Source organism: Daucus carota, chromosome 3 (assembly GCF_001625215.2).
Source record: "Daucus carota subsp. sativus chromosome 3, DH1 v3.0, whole genome shotgun sequence".
Taxonomy (NCBI): domain Eukaryota; kingdom Viridiplantae; phylum Streptophyta; class Magnoliopsida; order Apiales; family Apiaceae; genus Daucus; species Daucus carota.
Window position 1 is genome coordinate 2,099,009 of NC_030383.2, and position 13,534 is coordinate 2,112,542.

A 13,534-nucleotide genomic window follows, 5' to 3' on the forward strand; every position below is an offset into this window, starting at 1 on the left:
CAAGGAGCGAAAAATAGTGATTTAACAAATTGCTATTGGGGAATTTTATGTATGATGGAGGATTGGCACTGAAAAAAGAAATTTTCCATTGCTAACTTTAAATTTATATACATTTTACGTTACAACCCTATACAGACTGCAAAAATACCGGCAACAAGAGAAAGAACCTCAACTTAACGATGCAAGTGCACTTTTGGCGGAACCTTGGCTGCTAGACTACGCAACTGGTTTGCTACCTCACTGAATTTTGGTCTTTCAAGAGGTTCTGTCGACCAACATCTCTCCATTAGTGACTTCCATTCGGGATCACAGTAATCTGGTATTGGGGGTCGCAATGTGTTGCTCACTATTCCACCTGTTGTTGTTCATGTAACATTCAGATTCAAATGTTTAAGCTTTTGGACAGAGACCGGAATTTACTAAAATTTTATAAAGCACTCGCAAAAGAATTACCAATAATCGCCCCGTAATGTAGGTCTGCATATGGTTCATCTCCAGTAAGGAGTTCCCATAACACAACGCCAAATGAAAAAACATCAACCTAGCAAAAGTTGTGTTCAAATAAACTTACAAGTATTCAAATGAATCTTTGCTTTTAGGGACCTTAGATGAGAGAAAAGGTCAAGCATACCTTCTCAGAAACGAGGCTACTGCTGCCATTTAAAAGTTCTGGTGCCATCCAAGGAAGTGTTCCCCGTACGCCACCTGAGATCAGTGTCTGGCATTTGACCTTAGATAGACCTAAATCACCAACCTGATGGCCCGAGATGTCAGAATTAAAAACCAATGATTACTGTCCTAAATATTTTCAGTCATGAACAAAGACTTGGTCTTTCAGATCACAAGTGATAATAGTTTATATCTAATTAAGTACCTAATTGTTCTGGTTTTTGAGAACTGCAGCAGTGGTAATTTTTTAGGAGGAAGATGTTGAATAACAAGATTACTTCTACACGATAACATTGTACCGAATTGGTTTAAAATAATTACAATCACAGACCTTGCATATTGGACGATGTGGATCACGAAGATTGACAAGTAGATTGTCACTTTTTAAGTCAAAGTGTACTATGTTTTTCCCGTGCAAGTACTCCATTCCAAATGCCACATCCATGGCAATCAAAAGACGCTTGCGTTTATCAAGGCTCCTGATATGATGTGGATAAATGTCAATTTTCATGAGAGGCATGGCAAAAAAATTTATGTTAAACACAATAGTGACACAGAGATAATAAAATCAATGAAAAGGAACGTGTTAAGGCAGATTACTTCTCATTCTTCTGGAGAGCAGTTCTTAAAGAACCATTGACCATATATTCTGTCACAGTTGCCACAGAATCTCCAGGGCCGTCAAGCACAACACCGTAGAATGCAACCACATTTGGATGATGCAAGTCAGCAAGGTTAATTGCCTCATTCCAGAAGTCATCTCTCTATTTGAAAACAATATAGCAGGGAATTAGCTTATAGCAACCACGAAATATGATATATAGACTAGAAGAATGCAATTAAGTGGAAAGGCATGTACCATGCGTTGTTGTTCTGAAGGTTTTCCAGCAAAACATCTATTACTGATCCGTTTGATTGCAACCTCAGACCCCCTCCAGTTTCCATGGTAAACTGTACCAAAGGTGCCAGAACCCAATTCTCGGAGCTCTTCAAGGTCACTATTTTTTATAATCTGGCATAATGAATTGAGAAGCAGGAGGCTTAGGGCAGAATAGATTATTAGATCAGTATTAGTTAACAACATGAAATTATAATAGATCATAATCTACTACTAACCTGCAGGCGACCCATACCATCTGACATGGGAAATCCTAGATTCGCTCTTTCTGGCAGCTTGGATTTGTTGCCCTGTTTAAGAATGGAGTTTGAAATAAGTTGGGAAAAGCACATTATGGTAAAAATGCATATATAACAATGGAAAGCAACAGAGTTGGAGAACCTCATCTGTATCTGTATGGTGCACTTCAACACCACTGTACTGAGCTCCACTGCTATGATTGGATCCTGAAGCTGATCCACTCCCTTGACTAGACAAGTTATTGTTAGAGGATAGGGAAGGACGAAGAACTGGAGCAGCGGAACCATTTCCCTCCTGCTTACTATGTTCCTCTGTCGAACCTATAAAAATGTACAAAAAAAAAAAAAACACATTAAACTAGCACTCTCAGAGAGTAAAATAAAATGGAATAGTTAAAAGTAGTTCCAGACCTCTGTTACTCCAAGCAGAGTTCTCAGTGTCCGATTTGACAGATCGATGGATGACTCTGTCATCTGGTTTTAAAGTTGAACTGCCAATTTTCCTTGTAGATAGTTCACCAGTACTTCCATATTGCTGGTCACCCAAGTAAGCTTCTTTTTTGGTCAGGAACCTGTTCGGTTTAGGGGCTCGGAGCTGAACATCATGTCGCAAATACCAAGGATCCTGACTGCTGAAAAGAGAGTTTGAGCTATCCTCCGTATCTCCAGACCTACTAGAGGGAGATAACGATGAAGATGGCGTATTGTTCTCAGTATGAACTGGCTCCACATTTATACAAGCCAGGTTTGACTTCATTCGTGAAGGACTTTCATTCCACTCACCAATCAGTGCAGTTCTTTCACTTTGCTGAGGTGATTCAACAATAGGCACTGTACTAGTATTACCACACGCAGCACCATCTGGACTTAATTGGTTGACCACGAGCCTTGATTGAGGATGACCAGCATTAACTAAAACAGACTGAGTTACTTCACGTGGTGAATTAGTCGGCTGAAAGTTGTGGGAGTAAGGAACTTCATTTGATGGACAAGACAGCGTCTCATTCTGCTTGCAGCGATTAGTCTCAAAAACCAACTTGGCCTTGCTATAGGCCTTATCTCCATATGGATCCGTAGTAGTTATAAGTTGTGTTCTATGTTCCACAATATCTTTCTTTCTGGACACATCAACTGCTGGCACTCCCAGCTCATTCTTGACAAATTGTTCTGGGGACCGTACAATAAATTTTTCTGTTCTACCGTCTGATTGTCTGATTTGATCATATACAAGAGAGGACTCAACTGTACTTTCTCTGGGAATATATCCAGGACTAATGCCATAACAAGATTGAGGAGATTCATGAAAATCTGAATTTTGTGAAGATGTATCCCCAGTAGAAGTATCATCCACGACAACTGCTTTGTTTATCAAAGCCTCTTGTTTAATTTGGTAATGTGCTTGTACCACAGGCTTCTGAACAGCATTTTCTTGGGAATACTGTGGAACAATTCCCGTGATTACACCATAAGGAGACTGTACACCCCCTGCCATGACAGATACACCCTGAGGAATCGATGTTTGAGGAATGTCATTACTGACTTCTCTCTGCAAAACAATATCATTTCCATACTGTCTGTCGACGCCTATTGGTCCATTTACAATGCCCTTATTTATAGGTCGATATCTTGTAGAGTCCTCCGACTGGAGACTCAGATAAGAGTTGAGCTCATTTGTGCTTGATGTTGGACTATCATTTCTAGAATGTGCAACTGTATCAGAATGTGCATGAGGCAAAGCCTTCTGACACATATAACAATCATGATATCTAGGCAGTTTCTCAGGGTACACCATCTGCGGATGAGTTACCCATGTCTCAGACATGGTAACTGGCTCAAGTTGCGGAGCCTGCTGCCATCCATATCCACTTGTCATTTGCGGGGAAACTTGTGTATGATAAGTATTGTAGCCCTGGTCACCAGAGAATTGGACAACCCTCTGCCCATATGTGTTCTCGTCCAGATAACGAACATGCTGGGGTTGAACTGTAGTTGGCTTGATATTGGCATAAGAGGAAGGGGTTGTTGTGGTGATATATTGATGAGGTGAAACATTAACAGCATTATCCCGGTATTGTTGTTGAGCATACAGAGGTCCAACGTTCCCCATGAGCCGCGTAGGAAAACCCATTTGGGACGAATACTGCACATAATCAGTATGGTTTACAGCTTCTTGTTGAGGATCCATATAAGTCTGCAAGGGAACTGCTGGTCCTGAACACCCCATTTGCTTCTGTTGCTGCATTTCAAAGTTCATCTGTTGTGGTGGCTGTGGCTGTGGCTGAACTATAGTAACTGGCTGCACTGATGTTGCAGGGGTATGAGATCTAACCATCTGAATACCTGATGGAGTAGCAGAAGTTTCGAGGTAAATTGCAGGGTTGGGATCAAAACAAACTAATCTGGGAACAGATTCTTGAGAGGCTGCAGAATTACTTCTAGGAGACAGCTCCCCAGTAGATGGTGCACGAGTAACATCCGCGTGGGCCTGACAAGTGGTTTCGACAGCCTCATTACCACTCATATCCGAATTCTGTGTAGAAGTAACACTCAATATACTCTCTTTTCTAACAATGCCGGGGCCAGTTCGTTCAACAGCACCGTTTACAGCTTCAACATATCTCTGTCCATTATCTTCGAATTCACCCATCTGGACACCATCAGGAGAGTCCAACTCAGAAGTTGAAGACAGAAACATCCTTAACTTGGGGGATCCATCCAAACACCTCTCGAGCAGCTTTTCATATTCATCCATCAAATGTTCCAAGTCATCAGGAGACGAAACTGAAACAAGTGCATCGAGATCTTCCTCTGGAAGCTGGTACTTAATAGCCACAGTTTGGCCATAGGCATCCGCCAGCTTCTGAACCAGCTCCTCGAAACTCACGTCTCTCCTAACGCTAATAATCCTAGTCTGGCCACCAACATACCTCAGTGCCCCATCACTTGGTCTAGGAAGAATCTTGCCACCAAAGCTACACAAAAACTTAACCTTTTTTCCAGAATTCGAGTCATCCCCTCCCTCATCACTAGCCTGATCAGAACCATTACCACCAAATCTATTCCCAATACCATGAGCAAAACAACCAACCCCAGCTGAAGTTCCAGGAGCCCCAGGAGAAGGTATGCGTTGCACCCACCCAGCAACACCAGGCACCCCTGCAGTTCCATATCCAAATCCCACATACCCAGAATCAGAAACCGCGACTGAATTTCCATAACCTCCCACCCCCACATACGCAGCATCAGAAACCGGTGCATGCTGGTAATAAACAGGAATGGAATCAGGGCTTCCAGAACGCGGAGGGGTAACATAAAGACCCTCCTCAATTTGCTTCCCAATAGCAGTAACCGGAGCAATACGAGGCTCTTCCACCACTGTTTTAGCCAAGTGTAAAGGCCTTAGATGATCAACAGGCACAGCGCTTTGTTCGAAAGCCATTTCTTGAATCAAACAATAACATAAAACTAGGAAACTGATACATGCATTGACACATACATAATGCAGATTCACATTCTCAGCACCATATCAAGAAATGCAAGAAAAGGCTCAATCTTTACACACATTATCCACAATAACAGAAAGGGAGAAAAAGATGGAGATATAATACCAGATTTAAAGGGCTTCAATAAAAATCACAGGATGAAATCTTAGGTCTCAGATATAACACAGTGGATAAACAAAGCTGGATTTCTGGTAATCAAGAATATTGTAAAATTGTGGAGAGAGGGATAACAAATGCTAATAGTAGTAGTTTTTTTTTTTTCTTTTGGTGGAGAAGAAAGATATAAAATTTCCCCTACTTTCCCTCTTCTTCGCTCTATTTTCCTGATATTTCTCTATTTATATCTATGTTTGTAACTAAAATTTCCGATTTAACATATTTTGAAATATATACTTATATGATTCATAAAATTTTGATACTTATATGAATGGGTTTTAAGCCGAACAAGCCTTCAATATCCACAAGTTTAATATCGTAGAACAGAAGGATGAAAATCAGATCAGTATATAATTAGGCACTTGACAATAAGTACAACTTCAATGGATATGGAACAGACAATATATATAACTAACTTAACTTCTGGGGCTGAGACCTTTGGATAGAGCAAGACAGAGTTATGGGAAGATGTAACTAACTTGGCTCCCGGGGCTTAGAGCGAGAGAGGCAATGTATCTAACTAAATTAACTTCTGAAGCTGAGAGCTTCGGATAGAGCAAGACCTCAACTTTAAGCTAAAAACGGGAAAAAAAAATGTCTTGAGGAATAACTAATTTCCCGTCCAGAAGAGTTTGCATGGGCAACCGCGGAGAAAAAAACCAATTAAACATTCTGAAGATGTCAAATCATAAAGCTATTCATGCCATCAAAATATATGTACATTGTACAATCACATGATCATATCATATGTAATCAAACACGCACATATATGCTGTAGCAATAAGATTACTCTATCAGCTGATCATAGACTTGCTAGTGCAGCATACTCGTACAAGAAAAGACCCTTAAGGCTGAAATGAATTGAAAAGTAATGGAAGGCGACATTCTTTAAAACAAGGTGAAGATTCCTGCTTCACTACCATAGAATCCCAAACAATGGGAAAAATCCTCAATCCAAAACCAGCAGTATTTGTTCTAGCCACATTACAATTTATTATTGTCATGATACAATAAATAGAATAGTTTCACAATTTTATTTAAGAAACAAAACATGTGATTGATCATAGAAGATAATTTACGCAAGACAAGCAAAATGAAACGTCTTACAACACTATGAAACAATTATGCTAGCCTCCACATCAGAAGATTATATCATCATCTTTCTGCATAGTTGCAGTCAACAAGTTATGAGCAGCATTGACTGAAATTCCTTTCTGCAATGAAACCTTCTCAACAGCCTGATCCTCTGCAAACTTTCTGGCAGCCTCTAGTTGTCTCTGAATCTCCCTCTTCTTAAAAGCCTGAATTTTCTTCAGCCTGAAAAAGTCCTCTCTTTCCAACTCATCCAGCTCCCCCTTGATGTAGGTTATAGTGTTCTCTAACCTGGGCTTCACAACGCTCTCCAATGCATTAACCCTGCGATTTGTGGTCTTAATAGCCTCATCAAGTGTCAGAAATGATGTTTGGAGGGATGCTAGCTCTACAAGAACTTCAATGGCTCTCACATAGGCAACACGACAAGCTTGCACCTGCTGGCCACCTCTCGCCAATCCAGTCAAGTCATTCTTCGTCTCTCCTTCAGTGAAATGCTCGAACTTGGGAAGTTTCACACCTGCAACATTGTCTTGACGTGATCGAATTTTAATAGATGCATTTTGAACATTTTCTAGGACAATATGTTTGACGTTCTCTCCAGCAACATATTTGGCTTCTGTTAAAGCAAAAGAAGAAGATTTCATGATTGTTCCCATTTCTTCTTTTGTAGAGACAATCTTCTTTAGTATCGCACGAAACTGCACTGTTAAAGCATCACTTTTCTTCTTCAGAAGAGCATGACCCCTTGTGGCACCAATAAGGCGAGCTTTGATAACTCCAAGCACTGTAACAGTAGGAACAACATTCAGGCGTTGATTCTGACCAGCCATGTTGCCAAATAACTACCCTGTCAAGGAAAAAGTAGTTAGCTGGATACCAAATGTTGATACACTGACCAAGTCCAAACAACATAGTGTAAGAATCAGAAATAGCCTAAGTATATCACCATCTAAACTTTAAATACACACACACACATAAGCATTTTGTTAATATATTCATAAAAATGAATGCTAACAATGTATAAAAATTATAACAATTAATGTAAACTTCTAAATCTAAAAAGTACAAGGAAAATTATGGTTCCAGGTTTAACGGAGAAACAAGAATCAACCTCCAAAACTTATCAATAGCCTCGCTATATTAAACCTCAGTGATCACAGGTTTTTTCCCCAAATCCTAATGACAAAACATTTTCCCGTATACCAATCTAAATCCCATTTCCTAGATATAGCTGCAGGTGAACACATCAAGAGTAGAAAACACACACGAATGTCCTTAAACTAACAAATATCAACATTCACAGAGAGTATTTATAAAATTCAATAGCCCTATCAATTACAATCTCCCGACCAATACCAAAATTCCCGATATCTCATACTTTTAATCTTCTTCAAAAATCCATTCATTCTATTCTTCCCGACCAACATAGCCCGCCCATCAAAAACCGCCTTCTTCAATATCACACCACACAGCCAATCATAAATATAACAAGTAATATTTTCAAAATAAATAAATAAATAAATATAACAAGTAACAAGTGCATTCAAATAGTAGTCCCAATTAATACCCAAACAAACTAATCAAAACAAAACTAGTTTATCGAAAAATCAAGCTAATCATAACCAACTAATTCAGCAATTCAATACAATGATCAACTATATATACACAATCAGAAGCGCAAAAGAGTCGAGATCAAGAATCAAGCACTTAATCAAACTTGAATCAAAAAATCAAGATTAATCAGTTGAATTAGATAGCTACGTACCTGAATTGTAGATCTGAAACACAATCAATTAGTGATTAAAAAACAGAAACCCTAGCTGTATAGATCGAGATAGAAAGAGATGTGTGTATAGAAAGATAGATCAAGGCATCAAGCTTTTGCTGCTGCTGAGAGACACACATGTACGAGACAATCATACAGCCCGTGCCTACTTATGTTATGTTCTGTATTAATCATTTATTTTACGGTACTAAAATATTTATTTATACATGTGAGTATGTTATTGGGCTTTATTACTGGGCTTTGGGTTTGTTTAGGACTGAGCAAAAACAGATTGAATTGGGCCAGATAGTGAACAGTGAATACCAAATACAAAAGGATATATCAGCTTTAGTACTTGTAAATTAAATTGAGTTGTTTTTATATATAATATATTTTTTTGTCACAAGTTGTTTTTATATTTAAGTTAGTCAATATTGGGAATGATATATACGAAAGAGTAATTTTCAAAAAATATATTCAAAACTTATTTTGCAAAAATCAAAAGAATACTTACTCCATCAACAAATTCTTTTCATAAAACTTGAAAATGAACGGAGTATATTAATTTATTTTCATAAGATTAGCGCAAGATTTATGTAAAAGTCACATATTTTTACTCACTCGTCAACTTGGTATAAAAATTTCAAAAATTTATCTTTTCTAGATGATGTTTTACTCAAAAATTAAAATTAAAAAGCCCCACATTCACATCAATTCCAACGATTAAAATAAAACAGATCAAATTTTTTATTTATTGTGTGCATTTAACCACACCTAAAAAAACCCATATATTTATATAGAAAAATATGGCTAGGATGGCATTTTGGTTATTTAACAGCACTAGTTCCATACTGAAAACGACATCGTACGCTTTAATAACGTTCAAAAACATAACCCCCAACGGCTAGTTCTTGGTTCAAAAATCAAACATACACACCCTCTGCATCAGTCACAAATTAGCACCCAGACAGATCATAGTATCATACCCACTACAAAACTCAAATTCAAGACCCCCAAATATCGAACACATCGAATCTCCCAAAACCCGATTGTCGAAAACAAAGATCCAGCAAAAAAGATGGTGCATTCTTACACACCAGCCTACTACTCATCACTCCATGACTCCATCACATCTATTTGCAAGAACATTCTCCCGTTCTCTTTTAGGAAAAAGAGACTGCCGGCGATAGCAGCTGCTGAGCAGAAGCTGTCTGAACACCAATCGGAGAATTTGAAGTGGCAGCAGAACTCGTTTCATCAAATCTTGAAATTGATTGGCTTGTGTAAGGAAGGGATTGTGCCTGATGAGGAGGTTTCTGCTTTTCGGACTCATCTTCTCGATACCCTTATTTCTTCTCCGCTTGATCATGAACACGAGTTGATTTTGAAAGATAAGCTCATCTTTTTGCAGGTTAGTCCATCAAGTCATTAATTTTGTTTCCTTTTTATATTTAAATTTTTTAGGCCTAATACTCCGGCACACATGCCTCCACTGAGACTCGGCCCTGTATTTTTTTTGTCGTTTTATTTTGTTGCTTAGACTTGTTTTTGTGGTTATGTGTTGAAGGAGTTGCTTTATGCACAATGTATATCCGAAGAAGAGTATCATTCGTCGAAAAGGCCTTTGTTACAGAGACTGGCTGTTCAAGGAGCTGTGATTGAGGCAAGACTTGTGATTGCTGGGAAACCGAAAGAGAAATCCGAAGAGGAATGGTCATCAATTGACTTGAAGGATGCAAATTGCTTGATTGGTAAAGAAAAAATGAATTTGGAGAGCAAATCGAAACATAATTCAGCTATTAAGCAAATTAAAGAAGCTGCATCTGTGCTTAGCTTTGTGTCACCGCATAAAAGTGCAAAATTTAAGGAAGACAAGGGGGTTTATGATCTTGACAAAGAGAATTTCAAGTCAAGTGATCATATATTTTCTTCGTCTAATTCTGAAAAGAATGAAATGAGGATCTCCCAAGAAAACCCTTTCTGGAATTGTCAAATGAGGGAGAAAGAGAGTGAAACTCGGTCAATTCTAATGGCATCGGAGAGTTTGCCTGAAGATTTTCCGAAAAGTGGAGGTTCTAAAGTGAAGAAGAAGCCATTTAGGACATTATTTCAAAGAGAAGGACAAGGTGGCGTGGAAAATGGTAGCAATGTGTTAGAAAATGGAAAGTTTAAAGCATATTTTTTAATATGTTCTTGATGTAATTTCCGGGACATTTTCTTAGTGAAATCCATTGAGAAATAGAGTTGAATACAGTGGCTTGAAAGAGCTTGAAATGAGAATGTGATTCATTTAATCTGGACAAATGAATCTGGTCAGTATATCTGACAGATACAGATTCATTGAATCTGGACAAATGAATCTGGTCGGTATATCTGACAGATACAGATTCATTGAACCTGGACAAATGAATCTGGTCCGAATGTCTGACAGATACAGATTCATTGAACCTGGACAAATGAATCTGGTCAGAATGTTTGACAGATACAGATTCATTGAACCTGGACAAATGAATCTGGTCAGAATGTCTGACAGATACAGATTCATTGAACCTGGACAGATGAATCTGGACGGTGTGTTGGTGCCTTGGCCTCACTATAAATAGTGAGCCTCGACACTTGAGTTGTAGCACGGGAAAAACACAAACACCATTCTCATTCTTCTCTCTTACACTCTCACCATCTACTCCGATATATACACATATACATACTGTTCTCGGGCGAACTGAGGTGTTGATCGCTGTTGATCGTACTCGTGTCTGTGAGCGGTTCGGTCTGTGCTGTTTTATCCTGGGAGCGATATTGCGACTACCCATCACAGCGTAGTGGGGCAATAATCACTTCAAGAACAGTCTAGTCTTCATCGAAGGGCTAGGCGACTCAGCTGTTCTGTATACTAATTCTAGCGACGGTGTAAGGTGCGCCTTTCTCTTCTTTTCTTGTAATTTATCAGTCACTGATTATTGTATATACGATCTTCGTGCATGCTATATTGTTGTGGTTTCGTTGGCCTACACTTGTTTATATAATATAACTGCTCTATACATTGTTGCTGTGATTTTCACTGTGACTCCCAACACAATGTGCTAGAGGAGAAAGAGCCGAAATCTGGGAAGAAACAATGGGGATTTGAGGGTTTCAAGAAATGGAAGAAAAGTGATCCTTCTGAGGATGAAACAGCCCCTTTGTCACTAAATGAAAGATCTGATGGTGAAGCTTATTTAGGAAAGCTTGTCGCGAGTCCAATTGGAGAAGGACCTGATACCAAGCAGATAAAGAAGAAGCTGCATTCTGATGGTTCACCATCTGATTTTTTCGTTGATAAGGTGATAACAAATTCAACCTTTTTGGTAACTAACATGGTCTGCTAGTTCCTAAACTTGTGTCTAATCTTGAACTTTTTAAATGCAGGTTCTTGGGGATAAAATCAGGAAGGAGCTTTTGCGGATTCAAAAGGAACTTGGTGAATCAAATCCTAATGCTCAGTTTACGTAAGCAAATATTTCACATAAATTAATATTTCATTTTTTACTCTTGTATGATGTATTGTAAGCTTATGCTGTCATCGTGTTATGATGTAACTACCAGGAATGACCAAATTGATGTAATTTCGACTAGGCTTCCTGTGGACAAGGCAGATTTAAAGAAATTCTTTCCTAAGTAAGCAGGAAATTTATTTTTTACTCTTTTTAAATCAGATATATATTCTCGTGCTAGTATTTCAAACTATGATCTGTATTTGATTCAGGTCGTGGTGTGATCGGTATGGTGATGTTGTGTTAAATGTTGTCAGAAAGGAATTCAAGGATCATGTCGGAGAGATGAAAGCCAGTGGCAGGGAGAAGAAGCAGAGTCCTAAAAGATGGGAAACATTCGATGAAGATGATGATCAGAACTGTCATCCCAATCTCTTTGCTTCGTGTCATGTCCCAATCAAGCAAGCCAATTCAACTCCACTGAACAGCGATCGCCTTGCATATAGCAGCAGGCCATACTGGTAGATCCTTTGAAAATGAATTATACTATTGCAGGCTAGCAGTCATGCTACTAATACATATATAATTATTATCGGGTTTGTACAATATTTATTTGTATTACTTGCTGTTGTTTGTGTATTGCTAATGAAGAATGCTCTCTTCAAGCTTTTGAGATGTGTTATGTTTAAAATGATGATTCTATTGTATTATAAGCAAAACCATTAGTTCAGGTCATTCTCGGGCCTCTCGGCTCAGTTTACAGATGGTTATAATTTCAAGTGCTGCTCTGTGATTGATTGTATGATAATTCTACAAAATTTGAAGCAAAACCGTTTGTTTGCATCGTTCTCATTTCTCAGCTCAGTTTTTATAGTATAAAACTAAGGGCCCGGGTTCCTTACATAAGTACTAGCATACGTTCAGCTGAAAAAAAGCTCCTGGGATTTTTCACGTCCAGCGCATATGTTCTGCACCAGCCCCATAAAACTAATATTTGCAGATTGTTGAAATGTAAAGTTCTGGTGTGTGATTAAACAAATAGGCATGTGCAATCAAAGACACATTTTTATCCAGATATGAGTCTGCAGACTTCTATTGGAATACAACAAATGCTTAAGCGTCTAATCTGTCTACCGCAAACAAGTTTAAAAAGATGATGGTGAAACTTAGATGTAGCTCAAGTGTGGGGAAAAAATAAGAAGCAGATTGAGTAGTAGTAATTTGTGTAATCTGAAAATGTTTCCACTAATGACACTGTTACGTTTAGGAACATTCGTGCAAACCTCCATATCTTTCATATATTACCCAAAATAGAAAGACAATTGGGAGAACTTTTATCAAACAAATGTTACTAAGTAATATTTAATAGAGTTAATTACAGTTTGTAACCCCTAGGATTGCTCCAAACGCACTTAAGATCCTGAACTATCAAACGTGACATAATGCACCCTGAACTTTACATTCCCGTGCAAGTTGTAACCCATAGTCACTATTCCGTCCAAATATGCCGTTAACTTTAACTGTTTGAGAGGTAACAGTGTGTATATTAGTTTCTAACAGCTACTTTACCCCCTATGACTCCTCAAAGTTTATGTATTATATTTTGAAATTATTTCTGAACACACACAACGATGTAAAAACTATTAAAATAATTTTTAAAATATGTATTTACTTTAAAATTTTAAAATAAGTTACATCGTTTATGTAAAAATAATAATAAATTTTCAGATTCTAAA

At 38.2% G+C, this 13,534-nt stretch overlaps 3 protein-coding genes across 4 annotated transcripts; 1 reads left to right on the forward strand and 2 right to left on the reverse strand.

Moving 5' to 3' along the window:
• Window positions 1–64: 64 nt before the first annotated feature.
• LOC108212030 (uncharacterized) lies at window positions 65–5,556 on the reverse strand. Its single transcript, XM_017383760.2, has 9 exons — window positions 2,218–5,556; window positions 1,949–2,127; window positions 1,786–1,857; window positions 1,529–1,681; window positions 1,270–1,433; window positions 1,001–1,148; window positions 632–754; window positions 454–541; window positions 65–355 (listed from the first exon to the last, which is right to left on the reverse strand). The coding sequence occupies exons 1-9, from the start codon at window positions 5,243–5,245 to the stop codon at window positions 174–176; spliced, it is 4,137 nt and encodes a 1,378-aa protein (XP_017239249.1). The 5' UTR covers window positions 5,246–5,556; the 3' UTR covers window positions 65–173.
• Window positions 5,557–6,414: 858 nt separating this feature from the next.
• LOC108215344 (V-type proton ATPase subunit D) lies at window positions 6,415–8,518 on the reverse strand. 2 transcript variants are annotated; one of them, XM_017387804.2, is made up of 2 exons: window positions 8,326–8,518; window positions 6,415–7,407 (listed from the first exon to the last, which is right to left on the reverse strand). In XM_017387804.2, exon 2 carries the CDS (start codon window positions 7,388–7,390, stop codon window positions 6,605–6,607), a length of 786 nt encoding a protein of 261 aa, XP_017243293.1. In that variant the 5' UTR covers window positions 7,391–7,407; window positions 8,326–8,518; the 3' UTR covers window positions 6,415–6,604. The 2 variants fall into 2 exon arrangements, with proteins under 2 accessions (XP_017243293.1, XP_017243294.1); XM_017387805.2 differs by having other exon boundaries at window positions 6,415–7,402; window positions 8,326–8,514.
• Window positions 8,519–9,283: 765 nt separating this feature from the next.
• On the forward strand, window positions 9,284–12,638 carry LOC108212031 (uncharacterized). Its single transcript, XM_064090856.1, has 6 exons — window positions 9,284–9,736; window positions 9,893–10,470; window positions 11,402–11,648; window positions 11,734–11,813; window positions 11,911–11,982; window positions 12,071–12,638. Exons 1-6 carry the CDS (start codon window positions 9,404–9,406, stop codon window positions 12,321–12,323), a joined length of 1,563 nt encoding a protein of 520 aa, XP_063946926.1. The 5' UTR covers window positions 9,284–9,403; the 3' UTR covers window positions 12,324–12,638.
• The last annotated feature ends 896 nt before the right edge of the window (window positions 12,639–13,534 follow it).